Source organism: Vanacampus margaritifer, chromosome 14 (assembly GCF_051991255.1).
Source record: "Vanacampus margaritifer isolate UIUO_Vmar chromosome 14, RoL_Vmar_1.0, whole genome shotgun sequence".
Taxonomy (NCBI): Eukaryota; Metazoa; Chordata; class Actinopteri; order Syngnathiformes; family Syngnathidae; genus Vanacampus; species Vanacampus margaritifer.
The window spans coordinates 14,911,546-14,926,015 of record NC_135445.1 but is presented as its reverse complement, the minus strand read 5'-3'; the positions used below and the strand labels follow the sequence as shown (position 1 = coordinate 14,926,015).

The 14,470-nt window shown below is 37.4% G+C and overlaps 1 protein-coding gene across 1 annotated transcript; it reads right to left on the bottom strand.

Moving 5' to 3' along the window:
- Positions 1–2,283: 2,283 nt before the first annotated feature.
- LOC144063626 (cholesterol 7-desaturase nvd-like) lies at positions 2,284–8,747 on the bottom strand. Its single transcript, XM_077585350.1, has 7 exons — positions 8,315–8,747; positions 5,182–5,370; positions 4,759–4,937; positions 4,363–4,488; positions 3,983–4,102; positions 3,055–3,231; positions 2,284–2,774 (listed from the first exon to the last, which is right to left on the bottom strand). The coding sequence occupies exons 1-7, from the start codon at positions 8,715–8,717 to the stop codon at positions 2,613–2,615; spliced, it is 1,356 nt and encodes a 451-aa protein (XP_077441476.1). The 5' UTR covers positions 8,718–8,747; the 3' UTR covers positions 2,284–2,612.
- Between the last annotated feature and the right edge of the window lie 5,723 nt (positions 8,748–14,470).

Genomic DNA, 14,470 nt, shown 5'->3' with positions numbered 1-14,470 from the left:
GAATAATATACTGACATATTAGACAAGACCTAGCTGGCAACTTTTTTGCCAGCTAGGTCTTGTAAATTATTCAGTCAATTTGTTACAGTGTATTTAGACTCATATAGGCTAGTAAATGTATGCATGATAACATGTTGCTTGTTAATATATCCACTCTACAATACAATATATTAACACGACTGACATATAATATTGACCGACATCACGTGATCACGTGACTGCCCTATGACGAACGGCGGAAGGAAATGTTGAATGGAAGTGGACGTGGACGACTTAGTGACTTAGCGACTGTTATTTTACAAATGAAAAGTTATTATTGCCCATCGAGCCATGGAATCTATTACTTCAACCGAAGGTTGCCTGTCAGCCGAAGTTGCACATTTAGTCGGGACTCACAGAGCGCGATATTTACTGAAGTTGGAGCTAGTTTGAAAACAACCCTTTATTATCTGTTACATGCTGTTTTTACCAAGTTCATCAAATCGCCGACTTAGCTGGAATTCACAGCGCACGACCTATATCATTATGCAGTCAATGCCGCCTCTTCTTCTTACACCGGGGCTGATTTGAAAGCTTGTCGCTGGCTGAATCTCTGTGACGAGATGCTACGCTCACACCGGGGGACAATATACCTCGTAATGCAAAGGTAAAACTTGTTTATCATGCTAATTGACTTATTTCTACACAGTCCATTCTATATTAAAACGCTGTGATGATGTTATGTTACTATGTTTACTAGCATGGAACAAGCTAGTGGCAAGCTATGCAGTAATTTCATGAATATGACTCCAGCTCCAGAGTTAAAACTCCAAACACAAAGACGAAATCCCCCATTATTAAACAGTCAAATGCACAATCTTTGTTAGAGTGTACGTTTACTTGTAAAATGTATGACCATTTATCTACTAATTACAACATTAATCTACTAACCATGCAAAAAAATGATCGCTGCAAATCCGTGAATACTTTGTGGGCTGCCAGTCCTTTCTGTTGATTGCTGCTATCAATTGACGTCATTGGTAGGTATGCGATAAAAAGCAACATTTGGTTTATTCCTTTGTCTGTCTGTACAACCGACCGCAAAGCAAGATATGACCATTTTAAAAGATAATCAGTTAGATGAAGGACTTTAAGCTGTATGAGATTCAATGGTTACAATACAGGCAAGTGGCTCTTTTGCCGTCCAGTGTCCCCGAGGGGGCGTTCCCATGAGGGCAATGACAGTCACGTGCAAAAGGTTAATACACAGTTTTGTTCCTCCATTAGATATGAATCAGAAATCTAGCAACTAATTCTAAAAAGTCTGTTTCCATGCTTTGAACGGTGGATCTTCGACATTCTGCAGAAAGGGTGAAGATTGGCTCAAGTTCAGCTCCGCCATCCTCATTGCCAAGACAGTATGTGGGCTTTTCAAGAAGCAGTTTTGCATTCCTTTATTGACTCAATTTATTTAGCAGCTAGCACACAGAAGTTACATGGCATCAATCATTACATTTGTATATACACCAGAATCTATTTTCTTCTTTGTCTATTCTTTATTTTTCACATCTTAATCTACTGTATGTGCTTCTTTCACATAGTGCCCCAAATGTTCAGAGTTGGACCCCACACGATATTGTAATAATAGCAGTTTAACACTATTCATTAGGGATGGCAGAAATGGAACATTAAAACGATCACATCATTAGTAACAATTCATTCAGAAAAAGAATTGATCTGTTGGAATGTTCAAAACATCTCCCCACAGGGACATCTGGTGGCCAATTGTAAAATATTACATTCAAAAAGCAGATTAGTGTTGCCAGCTCTGCTCAACAGTAAGGAAATTAACTATTGGCTATCTGTCATCACCTAATTTACATAACTGGCAATATACTGTAATTGTAAAAAAAAAGAAAAAAAAAAGAGATAATATCATGGGGGGAAAACTGCATAAACCCTACCCCGTCAAAATAAGTAGGCCTATAGAAGAACAAATGACAAACCCATAATCAACAACAAAAACTGTTGTTGATTATGGGTTTGTTTTGATTTTGCCTTTGAAAAAAATAATCATTTTCCAAAATGACTTAATTGCTTTAATGAGACTCATAGTACTATCACATTTAACCACAAATTTCTACATTTGCAAGTCTGGTTTTGTTTTTTGTTTTAGTTTTTTTGCGACAGGGCATCTTAAGTTTCGACAGAAAGCATTAGAGAGGAAAAAGAATGACCTGCAAAAACATACCACTCGGACCAGGAATTTTCATATAGTGCAATGGTAGGATTTTATTTAATTTTAGAAAAGGGATTACATGTTCACTTACTTCGCGTAATGGAACAGCAACTGTCACGAGACATTGTGATTCTGAGACAGATTTACAAACGCAATTTGAATCCCAAGTTCTGCCTGGGTTCCAGTACGTACCAAACACAGTTTCGATTTTGCCACCACTACTACAGGTACACATAGCATTGGCTTTAATTAATTGCATAACAACTGGGCACTGTGAGTACCATAATATAATATTTATTTTATAGTTCTATAGAAAAATAAGGTGAATAATTATGAACATACACAAATTATGCTTAACTTGAAAGTAAATATTTATAAAGTAACTAAAGGGAGGTCAAAAGTCTAAAGTGTCCCGCTGGTATTGGAGTCGAGGACTGTTCTCGCTGTAAAACTGACTGTACCAGCGTCTGTGTTTCTGGATGGCTGAATCTTCCTTCACCAGGAGAGGCTTCGAGATGTACTTTTTATTGTTCCAGATCATCACATCCCGCTCAAACTAGACAAACAACATACGGTACAGTAAACAAAAGATGGCATAATGGTAAATTAATTTTAAGTGGTACAGAATTAGCAGATACTCCTGTTACCCTATCATTGAATATTGTCACACACTCCATTTTAGAAGATGGTGATTACCCAGCAAAAGTATTTGCAATGGCAAAACGACAGTAGAAGTAGAAGCAGAAGAAGAGGAGGAGAAGGAGGAGAAGAAGAAATGTAGGATTCCAGTTAAGGTATGCAAGTCATTTTAAACTAATGCTTCGAATAGGCTTTACCTGAATAGATTCTCCTTTCAAGATAAATTTGGGCACCGGGGCAGGAATGTTTGACTGATAGAAGATTGTATGTGAGACACACTGCAAGAGAGGCTCCACTGGTGTCACACCTTGCAGGATCACTCCACTGCCCAAGAAGCTGTGGTCAAACTGCAGAAACACCAATCCTGGTCCTACCTGAAACACATCAAATGTTTTGTTTTCAATATGATATGCATGCTTCAGTCAATTGTGTGGATGCATTCAAATGTACAGTTCTGTGCACAAGTATATATATATATATATATATACTGTATACATACACCTTTATTTAACCAGCTAAAAACCCATTGAGATCAAGATCTCTTTTACAAGGGTGACCTGGCCAAGAGGTCAACAGCAAACGTCATTAAAACTGAGACTATACATACAATACATTTAAATACATTTTACAAATGTATGATGTCTTAAAATAAAGTGCATACACGTTAAAGGACAAATAACAAATCATAAACACAGGCTCTACTGAGTGGTCTCACACTGTTTATCAGTCAATATGGATCGAAAGCCTCCAACTGTAGTAGGCCCTGAGAGCTTTAGTTAAGTCTGTACAGAGTTCCAGGCTGTGGGGGCATAAAAACGGAATGATCTCTTCTCTAGTTCAGTTCTGACGCGAGGAACAGAAAGATGGAGAATGTCACAGGACCGTAATGCATAACGTCCTGCAGTTCTCTGTCTAAAAGTCCTTAAATAAAATGGAGCCATGCCAAGAAGGGTCTTATAAATTAAAGTCAGCCAGTGAGTGTACCTTTGTGCACTTAAAGAAGGTAACCCAGTATGACCCTATTATCATAATTACAGTTACAAGCCAGCAGTCTAAGAAGATGCATTATCAAGCTATCGATTTAATGTTGATTTACAGTGTGAGATGCTTTCAACTTTCTTGTACCTGTCTAGCAACAACGTGGAGATCCAACACCGGCCAATGGCATCCAAACACATAAAGGGAATGTTTCACCAGCATCTGAGAGCAATGACTGTTGGGAAAAAACTCTGGTGCCCACTGAGCCTTGAATTAAAACACACGCACACGTACATAGAATTGAGAAAAATACATAACTTAAAACGCAAATTCTTATATAAAAAGTGTTTCAAAGAGTGCCAAGATGTCTTAACATGTCTGTGATATGCTTCACATGTGTGATTAAGACACCAAAGTGCAAATTTAATGGCACAATGTCCTCTAGAATCAGGCTTACATATTGTAAGAATGCCAGGAAGGTGAACATGGTGGCAGAGAAAAGATGAATTAGCCGCAAATAAACATACTTTCCAATCATGTCGCACAAACTGCCAAGCTTTGCTGTTTGTGTAGCGAAGATCGACCCCGCTGACGATGCCTGGCGTGTGCAAGTGAGTCAGGTGCGAAAGGTCTGCTGCATTTTCAGGAATGTCCTGCAGAGTGACGCTGGCAACTTAATGCAAAACTCGGTTATGCATCATCACAATATCAAGTCTATAAGGAACTATAGGGGGACTTTTGCAATAAAAATTGAGACGTTTACATTTTCTTTTTTCTCAAAATGGCACATTCCACAAACTTATTTTGATTTACATGTTGGTAAGAAAATGATTCTTACATTAAGGTTGCTTTACACACAAGATGAGCAGTGAAAGAGTTGTTGGTTTTTTTTGTTTAGTTTTTTATATATCACAAGAACGTACCTGTATGTGAGCACTGACAAAATGTTCTGTTCTTCCACGATAGACCCACTGGCCCTTGGTAATCTCCTCCTGCTCTGGAACAGTGTATTGAGGATCTTCTCCATCACAGTGAAACCAAACCAGGATCTGACCGTTAACTTCACAGCTGGGCCAGGTGTCCACCTTTGCAAAATCTGGCACTTAAAGAACAAATAGATTAAAGGCAATACCGTCGTACACCAAAGACCTTCCTTATTTTGGGGAAATCTCTCCGATTGGTGGCACACTTGGACCTGGATATATTCATCAACAATACAGAAGGCTAAAGTAACATACGCTCAAGCATTTGTTTTCTTTATTGCTTGAACAACATTATCTTATTACTTAATATTTTTCTTTAAATTCCAGAAGTGATTATAAACATGCATCTGAAATGGTCATTACCTTTTTCAGCGTACGGTATCCTTTCACATTTGCCATCGTTCCCTCGAAACTGCCATCCATGGAATGGACACTCAATGCAGTTTCCCGTCACACGTCCTCCCGCCGCCAGGTTGGCACCCAAGTGTGGGCAGTAGGCATCTAACACGTAGGCCTTCCCATCCTCACCTCGGAAAACTACCAGCTTTACACCTAAGAGATGCAATTGCAGAATGAACGTTAGGCCACCGCTGACTTTGTTGCTTCAATAACCTTTTTTCACAGTAGTCATTTTGACAAAGTAACAATGTAAGATATTAGAGCAGATGGTGTTAACGATGAGATTTATTTGGGTTTTAGAAAGGCACCTTCCTGAGACTTTACGCTGACATACAAATTTTGGTTATTTTTTCCCCGCCTATTGTTTTGTTACAAAATCAAACCAACATTCTTTATTCCCCTCCATATTAACAACCATTCACATTCACATCTTCAATTAAACTAAGAAACATGTTTTGCAATGATGGAGGAAGCAAGAGTACTTGGAGAAAATCCATAGAAGCATGGGGAGAACATGCAAACTTCACACAGAACGGCCGCCACCCCCACTTTCAGAACTGCAAGTCATACATACAGTACATTCATCCATTATCCGAACAATTTATCCTCACTAGGGTCATGCTGGAGCCTGTCTTCTAAATAAATAAATAAATAAATAAGGAAGGCAGAAGCCCGGACTCAATCTCACGTCCTTTGCACTGGGAGGTGGAGGTGCTAACCAGTCAACCACCATGACGCCGCATTTCAAGCATTCATCACATAAAATAACATTGTCTTTAAAATAATGTGAAAATGTGATGCTTGTAAGAAGAACTAATTTTCAGTAGTCCCTGCTAAGTCACAAAATCAGGCCAGGCCCATCCATCCATATCTTTGTTGATATTTATTTTGATTTTGTGTGGTGGCTAAACTTCAAAAATATATTTAAAATAGCACATCAAATCCGAGAGTTGTTACAGGCTAATTTGTCTTCGTCACTGTCATTAGAGTATGGGGTTTAACACTTGACACTTTACAGTGATAATGTTGCTCTGAGATTAGAACAAGATTTGTGGCTGTCCTGACTGAGGAAGCAGCATCAGATTCTAGTCAAAGTATACTGCATCACAATTTTTAGAAGTCCCTAAATAGTGTAGACTGCCACAAGGTCAAAAATTTTGCTGCTCACTAATCCAATTTTATAATCGCAAATTCTCACATGTAGATGACACATTCTTAACAAGCTTTATCCCAATGAAGTGTTTTGGCATTATACATTTATTGAATCAATGATTTAGTATATGGCTGACCTAAATACCAAAAACAAAAACTATATCAACATTTCCTCAGAGATTTCAGACATAATCCAGCTACTCTTTCCAAGTCATTTATCCCATATAGGAAATAATAACAGAAATAATCTGTTCAAAGGCATTGTTAAAATGAATCCTTTATTAACTTTACAAACAATTTGTATGTAACATTTTAACGTTACTGTTAAATGAGTGTGGGAATAAGTCGACTAAAAATAATATTACTACATGAAAGCATAACACTCATTCACCACACACATTAAGGACAAATGAACAGGGCATCATCAAATTAATGGATCTAATTTATTTCCCTACTTTTAATTAGCTAAAAAGCCAAAACAGACTTGTACAGAGAAGAATTAATTAATTGATGATGGCTGAACAGAATAAAGTTGCATTATTATGAGAAAAATGTTGTGAATTAAATTGGAAAATTAGGAAATTGTTGCAATTGTCTAAGAATAATATAATATTTAATGGGGGGGGGTGATTATTATGACAAAGAAGTTGTCATTTTATTCATGTGTGACAACACAGGATGAAAAAATGGTCTAAATGTAGCTAATCTTTCCCATTAAGTCAATTCTGCCTCAGAGTACGAAGATCCAACATGGAAGGATCAAAAGTGACATCTTTAAATTTTCTGACATCTGCTCAGAAGGGCCATGCCCTGCTAGCTTTCACAAGTTCAACCTTACTTTATTTGGGAACTTTTGAGCCATCTTTCCCTTGACCATTCTGGTCAGTATCAATACTGTAAACTAATCGTCATGAGCTCCAAGTGGTATTAATTTTGTGACTACTCAAGACAAGTGCTAGGCTTTCACAAATGGTTGTAGCTAGACTAAGAATTACACGATTAACTCATTCACTGCCATTGACGGTGATAAACGTAAAAAAATCATTTAAACTATTTCGAGTAGTTTAACATATTTTTTCCTATTTTTGTTAACAAGGGTATGAAAACCTAGATGTTTTTATTGTACATTTAGAACAGATATAACATTTGTGATTAATTGTGAGTTAACTATTGAAAGTCATGCGATTAATTACGATTAAAAATGTTAATCGCCTGACGCCCCTAATTTTTAATAATCATCTCATCAGGAGATTAACATTTTTAATTGTAATTAATCGCATGACTTCACTAGTTAACTCTTTATTAATCACAAATTTCATATCTGTTCTAAATGTACAATAAAGTTTATTTTCTAGGTTTTCATACTCTTGTTAACAAAAGTGGGAAAAAATGTTAAACTAATAGAAATAGTTTAAATGAATTTTTGACGTTTATAGCTGTCAATGGCAGTGAATGAGTTAAGGGAGTTATGTTTCTCTGGCTACAAGCCTACACACTACATACACGTGTGAAAAGCTGTCAACAATGAGGCATTGTTAGACAAGACAATGTCACTAAGTATCCAAATTTCACAACAAACATAAACGGTTAGCATGCTTCAGTTTAATTAGCAGTGTAGGCTACGATATGAAGCGCCACAGTAAACAAATGTGTTCAATATCGTACCCGGATAACACTTTGAATCGTGATTTGCATTCTGACAGAATAAAGAAACATTAACAAAATAAAGTCAATTTGCATGCATCATTTTAAGTTATCTCAACTCAGCCATCATTGTGTAAATGCTACAAGAGCCCTTAAATTCAAACAATTTCAGTTACTTTGTACTCTAGAGATTAATCAAATCGAACCTAATTTTTATTGTGTAATCCATCGCACTACAAGTTTAGCGAGTTTTACACCGAACTGTTATGGTCTAATTTGAATGCAGTTGTAGGCTACATACCAACCATGGTCACATCTCTGACGTCTCCTCTCTCCAGCGTGTGAGAATCCAGCACTCGGTACCAGCCGTTTGGGTAGACCGGGGGAAGGTCTCCCATTGTCCTGCGGCGGCGCACATCATTAGCGGTGCGCGCCTTGGAGCGGCCGTCCTCCACGATGTATCCCACATCATCCGGTGCCTTGAGCAGCTCCAATGGGCTGAAGAGCAGTTTGTACGCGGAGACCAACAAGAAGAGGGAAACACATGCTATGATGCCCACTGGAGTGCCTTGCAACAGCGTGTCCCTCCAAGTGGAGGTGTCCACGAACGAGCTTGGTGGCTCTTCCGGCTGCATGAAGAGAAGGGCGAATACCGCCAGGGCGGTCGGGGCTGCTAATCTTTTGATATACTGATTCGGACTCATGCTACTGGCTGGCTCTCTGAAAAGTGAGTGCAGGCAACAGGAACGCAAGTTAGTATTTTCTTTTTTTGAATCCACCCTCTGTCTGTAAACACGCCTTGAAGCGTTTCCATAGAGCTCATTTATAAAATTACATAATTTGCCAGAAGCTAAATTAAGGCTTTAACTTTGACAGGACCAATATATATATATATATATATATATATATATATATATATATATATATATATATATATATATATATATATATATATATATATATATATATATATATATATATATATGAAGTAAAACCCTCAGCTTGAAATGTATGCACATCAGAGCGCTTTGCGTGCATTCTGCTTGTGTGCAAAACATGCATGTGTTCTTCATACACAAAGCATTTTTTTCACATTAGTCTAATGTGAACACAACCCTATAACGTTCACCATGGTTGGACGACTGTGATATGCAACCCATGTTATCTGATCAAGAGTGGGAGGCCAAAGCAGGCTTTCCACTTGCCAACACTTTGACATAAACAGAGCTGATGTGGTATTTGAAATGAATGCTTCAGTGAGTCATTGTCAAACTGAGGCCTGTCTTTCTGATGTGTTTCCCATGTTATGTTAGGCCCCACATAAATCATAGATGTGATATCCCTGTCAGGACTAGCCTCTTCTCATGCTGAACTGAAGTACACATGCACGCCATGCATTTTAGGTTTCTGCTACGTTTGCTAGGAAAAACAGTGGGGGTTGAATGGTGGATCGATAGGCTATGGATCAATAGGTGTGTCAAATTAGAGAGGCCTGTTCGCTCGGAGGCAGAGGGACATTGTGTAAATGTTGTTTCATGTAAATGTGTAGTGATTTGACAACAGACCTCTGACATTTTTCTGAGGATGGTTCTGCACAGGAAAGTAATTCTTGCAAACATGATGTGCCCAGAAGTGCACTCATACAGAACATGTACCTTGCAATCTGAATTAAATCAACAACAATCTAAATCCACTTTCAAAGTAACTAGTTTTCCCTCTTAGTGAAAGAACACAATTCGTTGACTGACATGTACAACACTGACAAGAATGCTTGATGAAACATTTATATTTTGAGCAAAAGAAATCAAGGGGGAGGTGCCTTAAGAAGTTCACAATCAGCATTCAGCTAATGGTATGCACCCCCCCACCACACCCCCAAAAAAACAAAAACAAAAAAACAATACATACGTGCAGAATATTTGTTGGCTTATTTTGTTTGTGTGATCTCAAGGTGATTTTGCTGCTAATAATATATTGCACACACAAAGTGCATTCAAGCTTCTAATGACAATGACCTAGAAAGAACAACTACTTAAAGTCATATACTTGGCTCCACAAATCTTCAATTAAGCAAAGTACATCACATTAAATATTAAATGTTAATAACAATAGTAGATTAAAAAAAATCTGCAAATAATTTATTCTAAAATATATATATGTTTAAATAATTGCATCTATTCTCTTTCAGGGGTCAGTGTCACCAATTTTAGGTCTTGCAGCGAGATTGAAAAAAAATGGATGTGCATCTTTTAAGTTCAGGGTACCATTATCGACCCCCCCCCACCACCACCACCACCACCAGGCCAGTGTAATTAATTTGTTAATATATGTCAAAAATAAGGAAATGCTGAATTTTCATTAGCAGTAGTGGTAGTAGTAGTAGTACAGTATTTGTTTTGTCAATTTCTAGCCAATCCAGTGGTCTTTTTTTTGTTTCTTTAACAAAAGTGTGTGATTTTGTTTATTTAAATATTAATTAAGATTATTTGAATAAATTGAAATTTTTGTTTCCACTTTAAGGCAATGTTATTGTCAGAGATGGACAATTTAAATATTGGAGGGGACCGCAATTTTTCATCAGATATTCGCCACATAGGAACTTGCACTTCCTAGTCAGATGCATGACAAAAATGCAATTTTGTTATGGACAGAGTATGTGTATATGTGCAGAATATGTGCTCTTAATATATTTCATTTTTCATGAAAGATCCAGCATCCTAACCCAACAACAAAGGCTTTGAAACAAACAACAAAATAACCACATACTATTGTGTGAAGATTTTGGGAGGGTTGTAAAAAAATATATTCTGTATAGAAAATGCCAAATTTAATTATTAATTAATTAATTAAGTTATTTATTTATTTGTTTGTTTGTTTTAATCAAGGGGCCACAAGGGGAGTGTGGTTGTGTAAGTGTCCCACCATTCGCCCATACCTGCTCCAAGGACTTCCTCCCACATTCCATAAACATTATGGAATTACGTGTGTGAGAGGTTGTTTGTCGAAATGTGCCCTACTATTTGCTGCCAAACAATCAAATGTGTACTTAAAGGCTTGTGAAATTCAGTATCTTCATTATAAAAATGCTTTAAAAAAAGAAGTAGAAGAAAGAGAAGAATAAATAAAGGAAAGGAAAGGAAGTGAAAAGAACGTGTTCAGTTATTTGTCACTCTACGTCTTCCCCTTGTGGCCCATTGTGGGAATGCAGTGGCCTTAGGACAAAAAGGGCACTGCAGTGAGTGAGCCAAGGTTCTTTGGCTCAGTGCGTGGTTGCAGCCTAGGAAGGTGACACTGAGCTTTCCGTGCCAGTCAAACAGCTCGCTGCAGATGGGACCCTCGTGCCAATTTGTGAGGCAAAACAACCTACTGACACTACACTACAGTGAGGATAATTCATGCCGGCCAAGTCTTACTGCAGTGGAACAGATGTCCTTTGGTTATCCCATCTGTCATATTTGTCACCCGTTTTGCCTTTCTCCCAACAGCTGTCCTGATGTTGGAAAATTACTCTGTCTAAACCCTTTGCTTTTTTAACACTTTGCAATTCAGTTTCTGACACAAGCACTTGACTCAGTATTACACAGGTGCTCCATCATATCGAGCAAATGGCACTGTGTTGAAAAAGTACATTATTTCTTTCTTACAGAGTAGTGAGTCCATGTGTATAAATAAACTTAACATAACCCTTAGCAGCTTGTTTTGGGAGTAAATTAATTAGTGCGTGTTGCCTGATTTTGTCTGCCTTTGCTACAGGCCCTCCAAGTCCTTTGCCTAATGTGTTTGGCAGCATAGTCATCTGTCCCAAATTTACATGGAATCATTATAATGATGAGCCTGCAGTTTTCCTATTGGGATTTAGGAAACAAGCATGTCACACAAATTCTGCTTGCAGTAGTACATGCAGCAGCTGAGTACAGGTATACCTCATTCTGTGTGTGCTACTGTGCTGCGTAAACTACAGAGGGCACATTTCATAAACGTGTCCAAACATGGTAAATTTAATAATAATAATTATTATTATTATGATAAATAATCCTCTATGATCAAGGAAGAGAGTGAATCCAAGCAATTATTTTTGATCCAGGTCAAACTGACCATAATACCTTTATAAAGCAGGCCAATTTTAAAGTAACTTTTTGACCATTAATTGTGATACCAGTGTGAAAGAAATTGACCACTTTTAATGTACATACTTAAATACATAAATAAATGAATTAAGTAACATGTAATAAATAAAAGTAAAAATAAATAGATAAATAAAGTTGAAAAAATGATATATATATATAAAAAATAAAGGTGAAAATAAATACAAATACAATATACAAATTGAATTAAATATCTAGCAATCAAAAATTAAAAACACTCTCTCATATTTATTTGTTTCATGCAGCAGATTCTGTCAGCAAGAGAGCTGATGCTTTACGTTTTAGATGTTTCATATTGGCCGATCTCGATTCGAGTTTTCCTTACATTGTTGTTAAAGTACATTAATATGAATTGCATGCCACTTTGATCATCGATACTCCGAATACAGCTTGAGGGCGCCGGTGCCCTCCAGCACCGCTTGGCAATGGACCCAGGGAGAGGAGTTCCTCATGCCAGCATGTGTGGCCACGACGAGCAGAATTTTGAAAATAATACTGATTAAGCCTAGATGTGAGCAGTAAGAGTGACAGTTTGAGTCAGCAGAGAGTACCATTTATTTGTCATAATTTAACTTGATGCCTTTAGGATGGGCGCAGAGCAGCTCATATTGAAAATAATAAAGTTTTGGGTTATTGTTTTCATTTTAGGATTATGAGTCTGGCCATGTCGCCCCCCCAAAATAACATCACTGCCTCCAAACCCATAGGACATAAATTCAGTATTTTTTTTTGTAAGTGCACTGTATTACAGTTAGCTAGAAACTTTCAGCATCTTTGAAGCGCAGCCTATACTGTAAATGATAATTTTCACTTACATTTATATATTTTTTTCCATTTTCTATTATATATTATATTATTATATTATATATTAACAGGGAATCTGGTCTGCAATAAGCCATTGTCATTTGCTTGAAGTTCATCCATATATCCATAATCTTCTCAACATAAATTTCTTCCAACAGGAAAATGAACACAGGTATCATGTGACATGTGAATTGAGATACAGCTGGGATTGAATTCATGAGTCTATGAAGTATACACTGTAACACATTTCTGTAAAATCGACAGTAAAAATTTACAGCATTATCTTGTTTTTTAATTTTACGGTAATTAACTCTACACAGCAATTAATTATGGGTAAAACAAAAGAGCATTGTGGGTAGAAACAAAGTACTGTAATTTGCCACTGTTTTGGCATGTATATATGTGAATTACAGGTAAATACTGTAAAGATTGTTGGTTTTGGCTGGTATCTCTATAGGAGAAGAAGCAAATAGCGGACCCTGTAGTGTCACCGTAGCAAAGACAAAGATTCAGGGAATTGGTGAGTAATATTTTAACACGAGGGCAGTCTGCATCGTCTTCACATCGCATTTCTCCGATAAACAGGCAACATTACAGCTAACGTTCATTTAAGCACTCGGCTGCAGAACAAGGATTAATTTTACAATGAGGGCGGCACGGTGGCTGAGGGAGTGAGATAGAGTCTGGGCTTCAGCTTTTCAGGGTGGAGTTTGCATGTTGTCCCTGTGCCTGTGTGGGTTTTCTCCGGTTGCACCGGTCTCCTCCCATATTTCAAAGACATGCATGGCAGGTTAATGGAGCGCTCAATTGTCCATAGGTGTGATTGTGAGTGTGGATGGTTGTTCGTCTCTGTGTGCCCTGCGATTGGCTGGCAACCAGTTCAGTACTGCCTGTAGCCAGCTGGGATTGGTTCCAGCCATCCTTTTGAGGAATTAGAGGTTAAGAAAATGGATGGATGGATTTTACGATATACTGTATTATGTATTAACAGTAAATTAATGGCAGCTTAAATTCCGTAGTATACAAGAAATGGTTGTAAACTAGATTATAGTGAATTGCTGTAAAGGTAAATACGGTAAGTAACTGTAATTTATATACAGTAAATACTTGTAAAATAGAATAATATACTGACATATTAGACAAGACCTAGCTGGCAACTTTTTTGCCAGCTAGGTCTTGTAAATTATTCAGTCAATTTGTTACAGTGTATTTAGACTCATATAGGCTAGTAAATGTATGCATGATAACATGTTGCTTGTTAATATATCCACTCTACAATACAATATATTAACACGACTGACATATAATATTGACCGACATCACGTGATCACGTGACTGCCCTATGACGAACGGCGGAAGGAAATGTTGAATGGAAGTGGACGTGGACGACTTAGTGACTTAGCGACTGTTATTTTACAAATGAAAAGTTATTATTGCCCATCGAGCCATGGAATCTATTACTTCAACCGAAGGTTGCCTGTCAGCCGAAGTTGCACATTTAGTCGGGA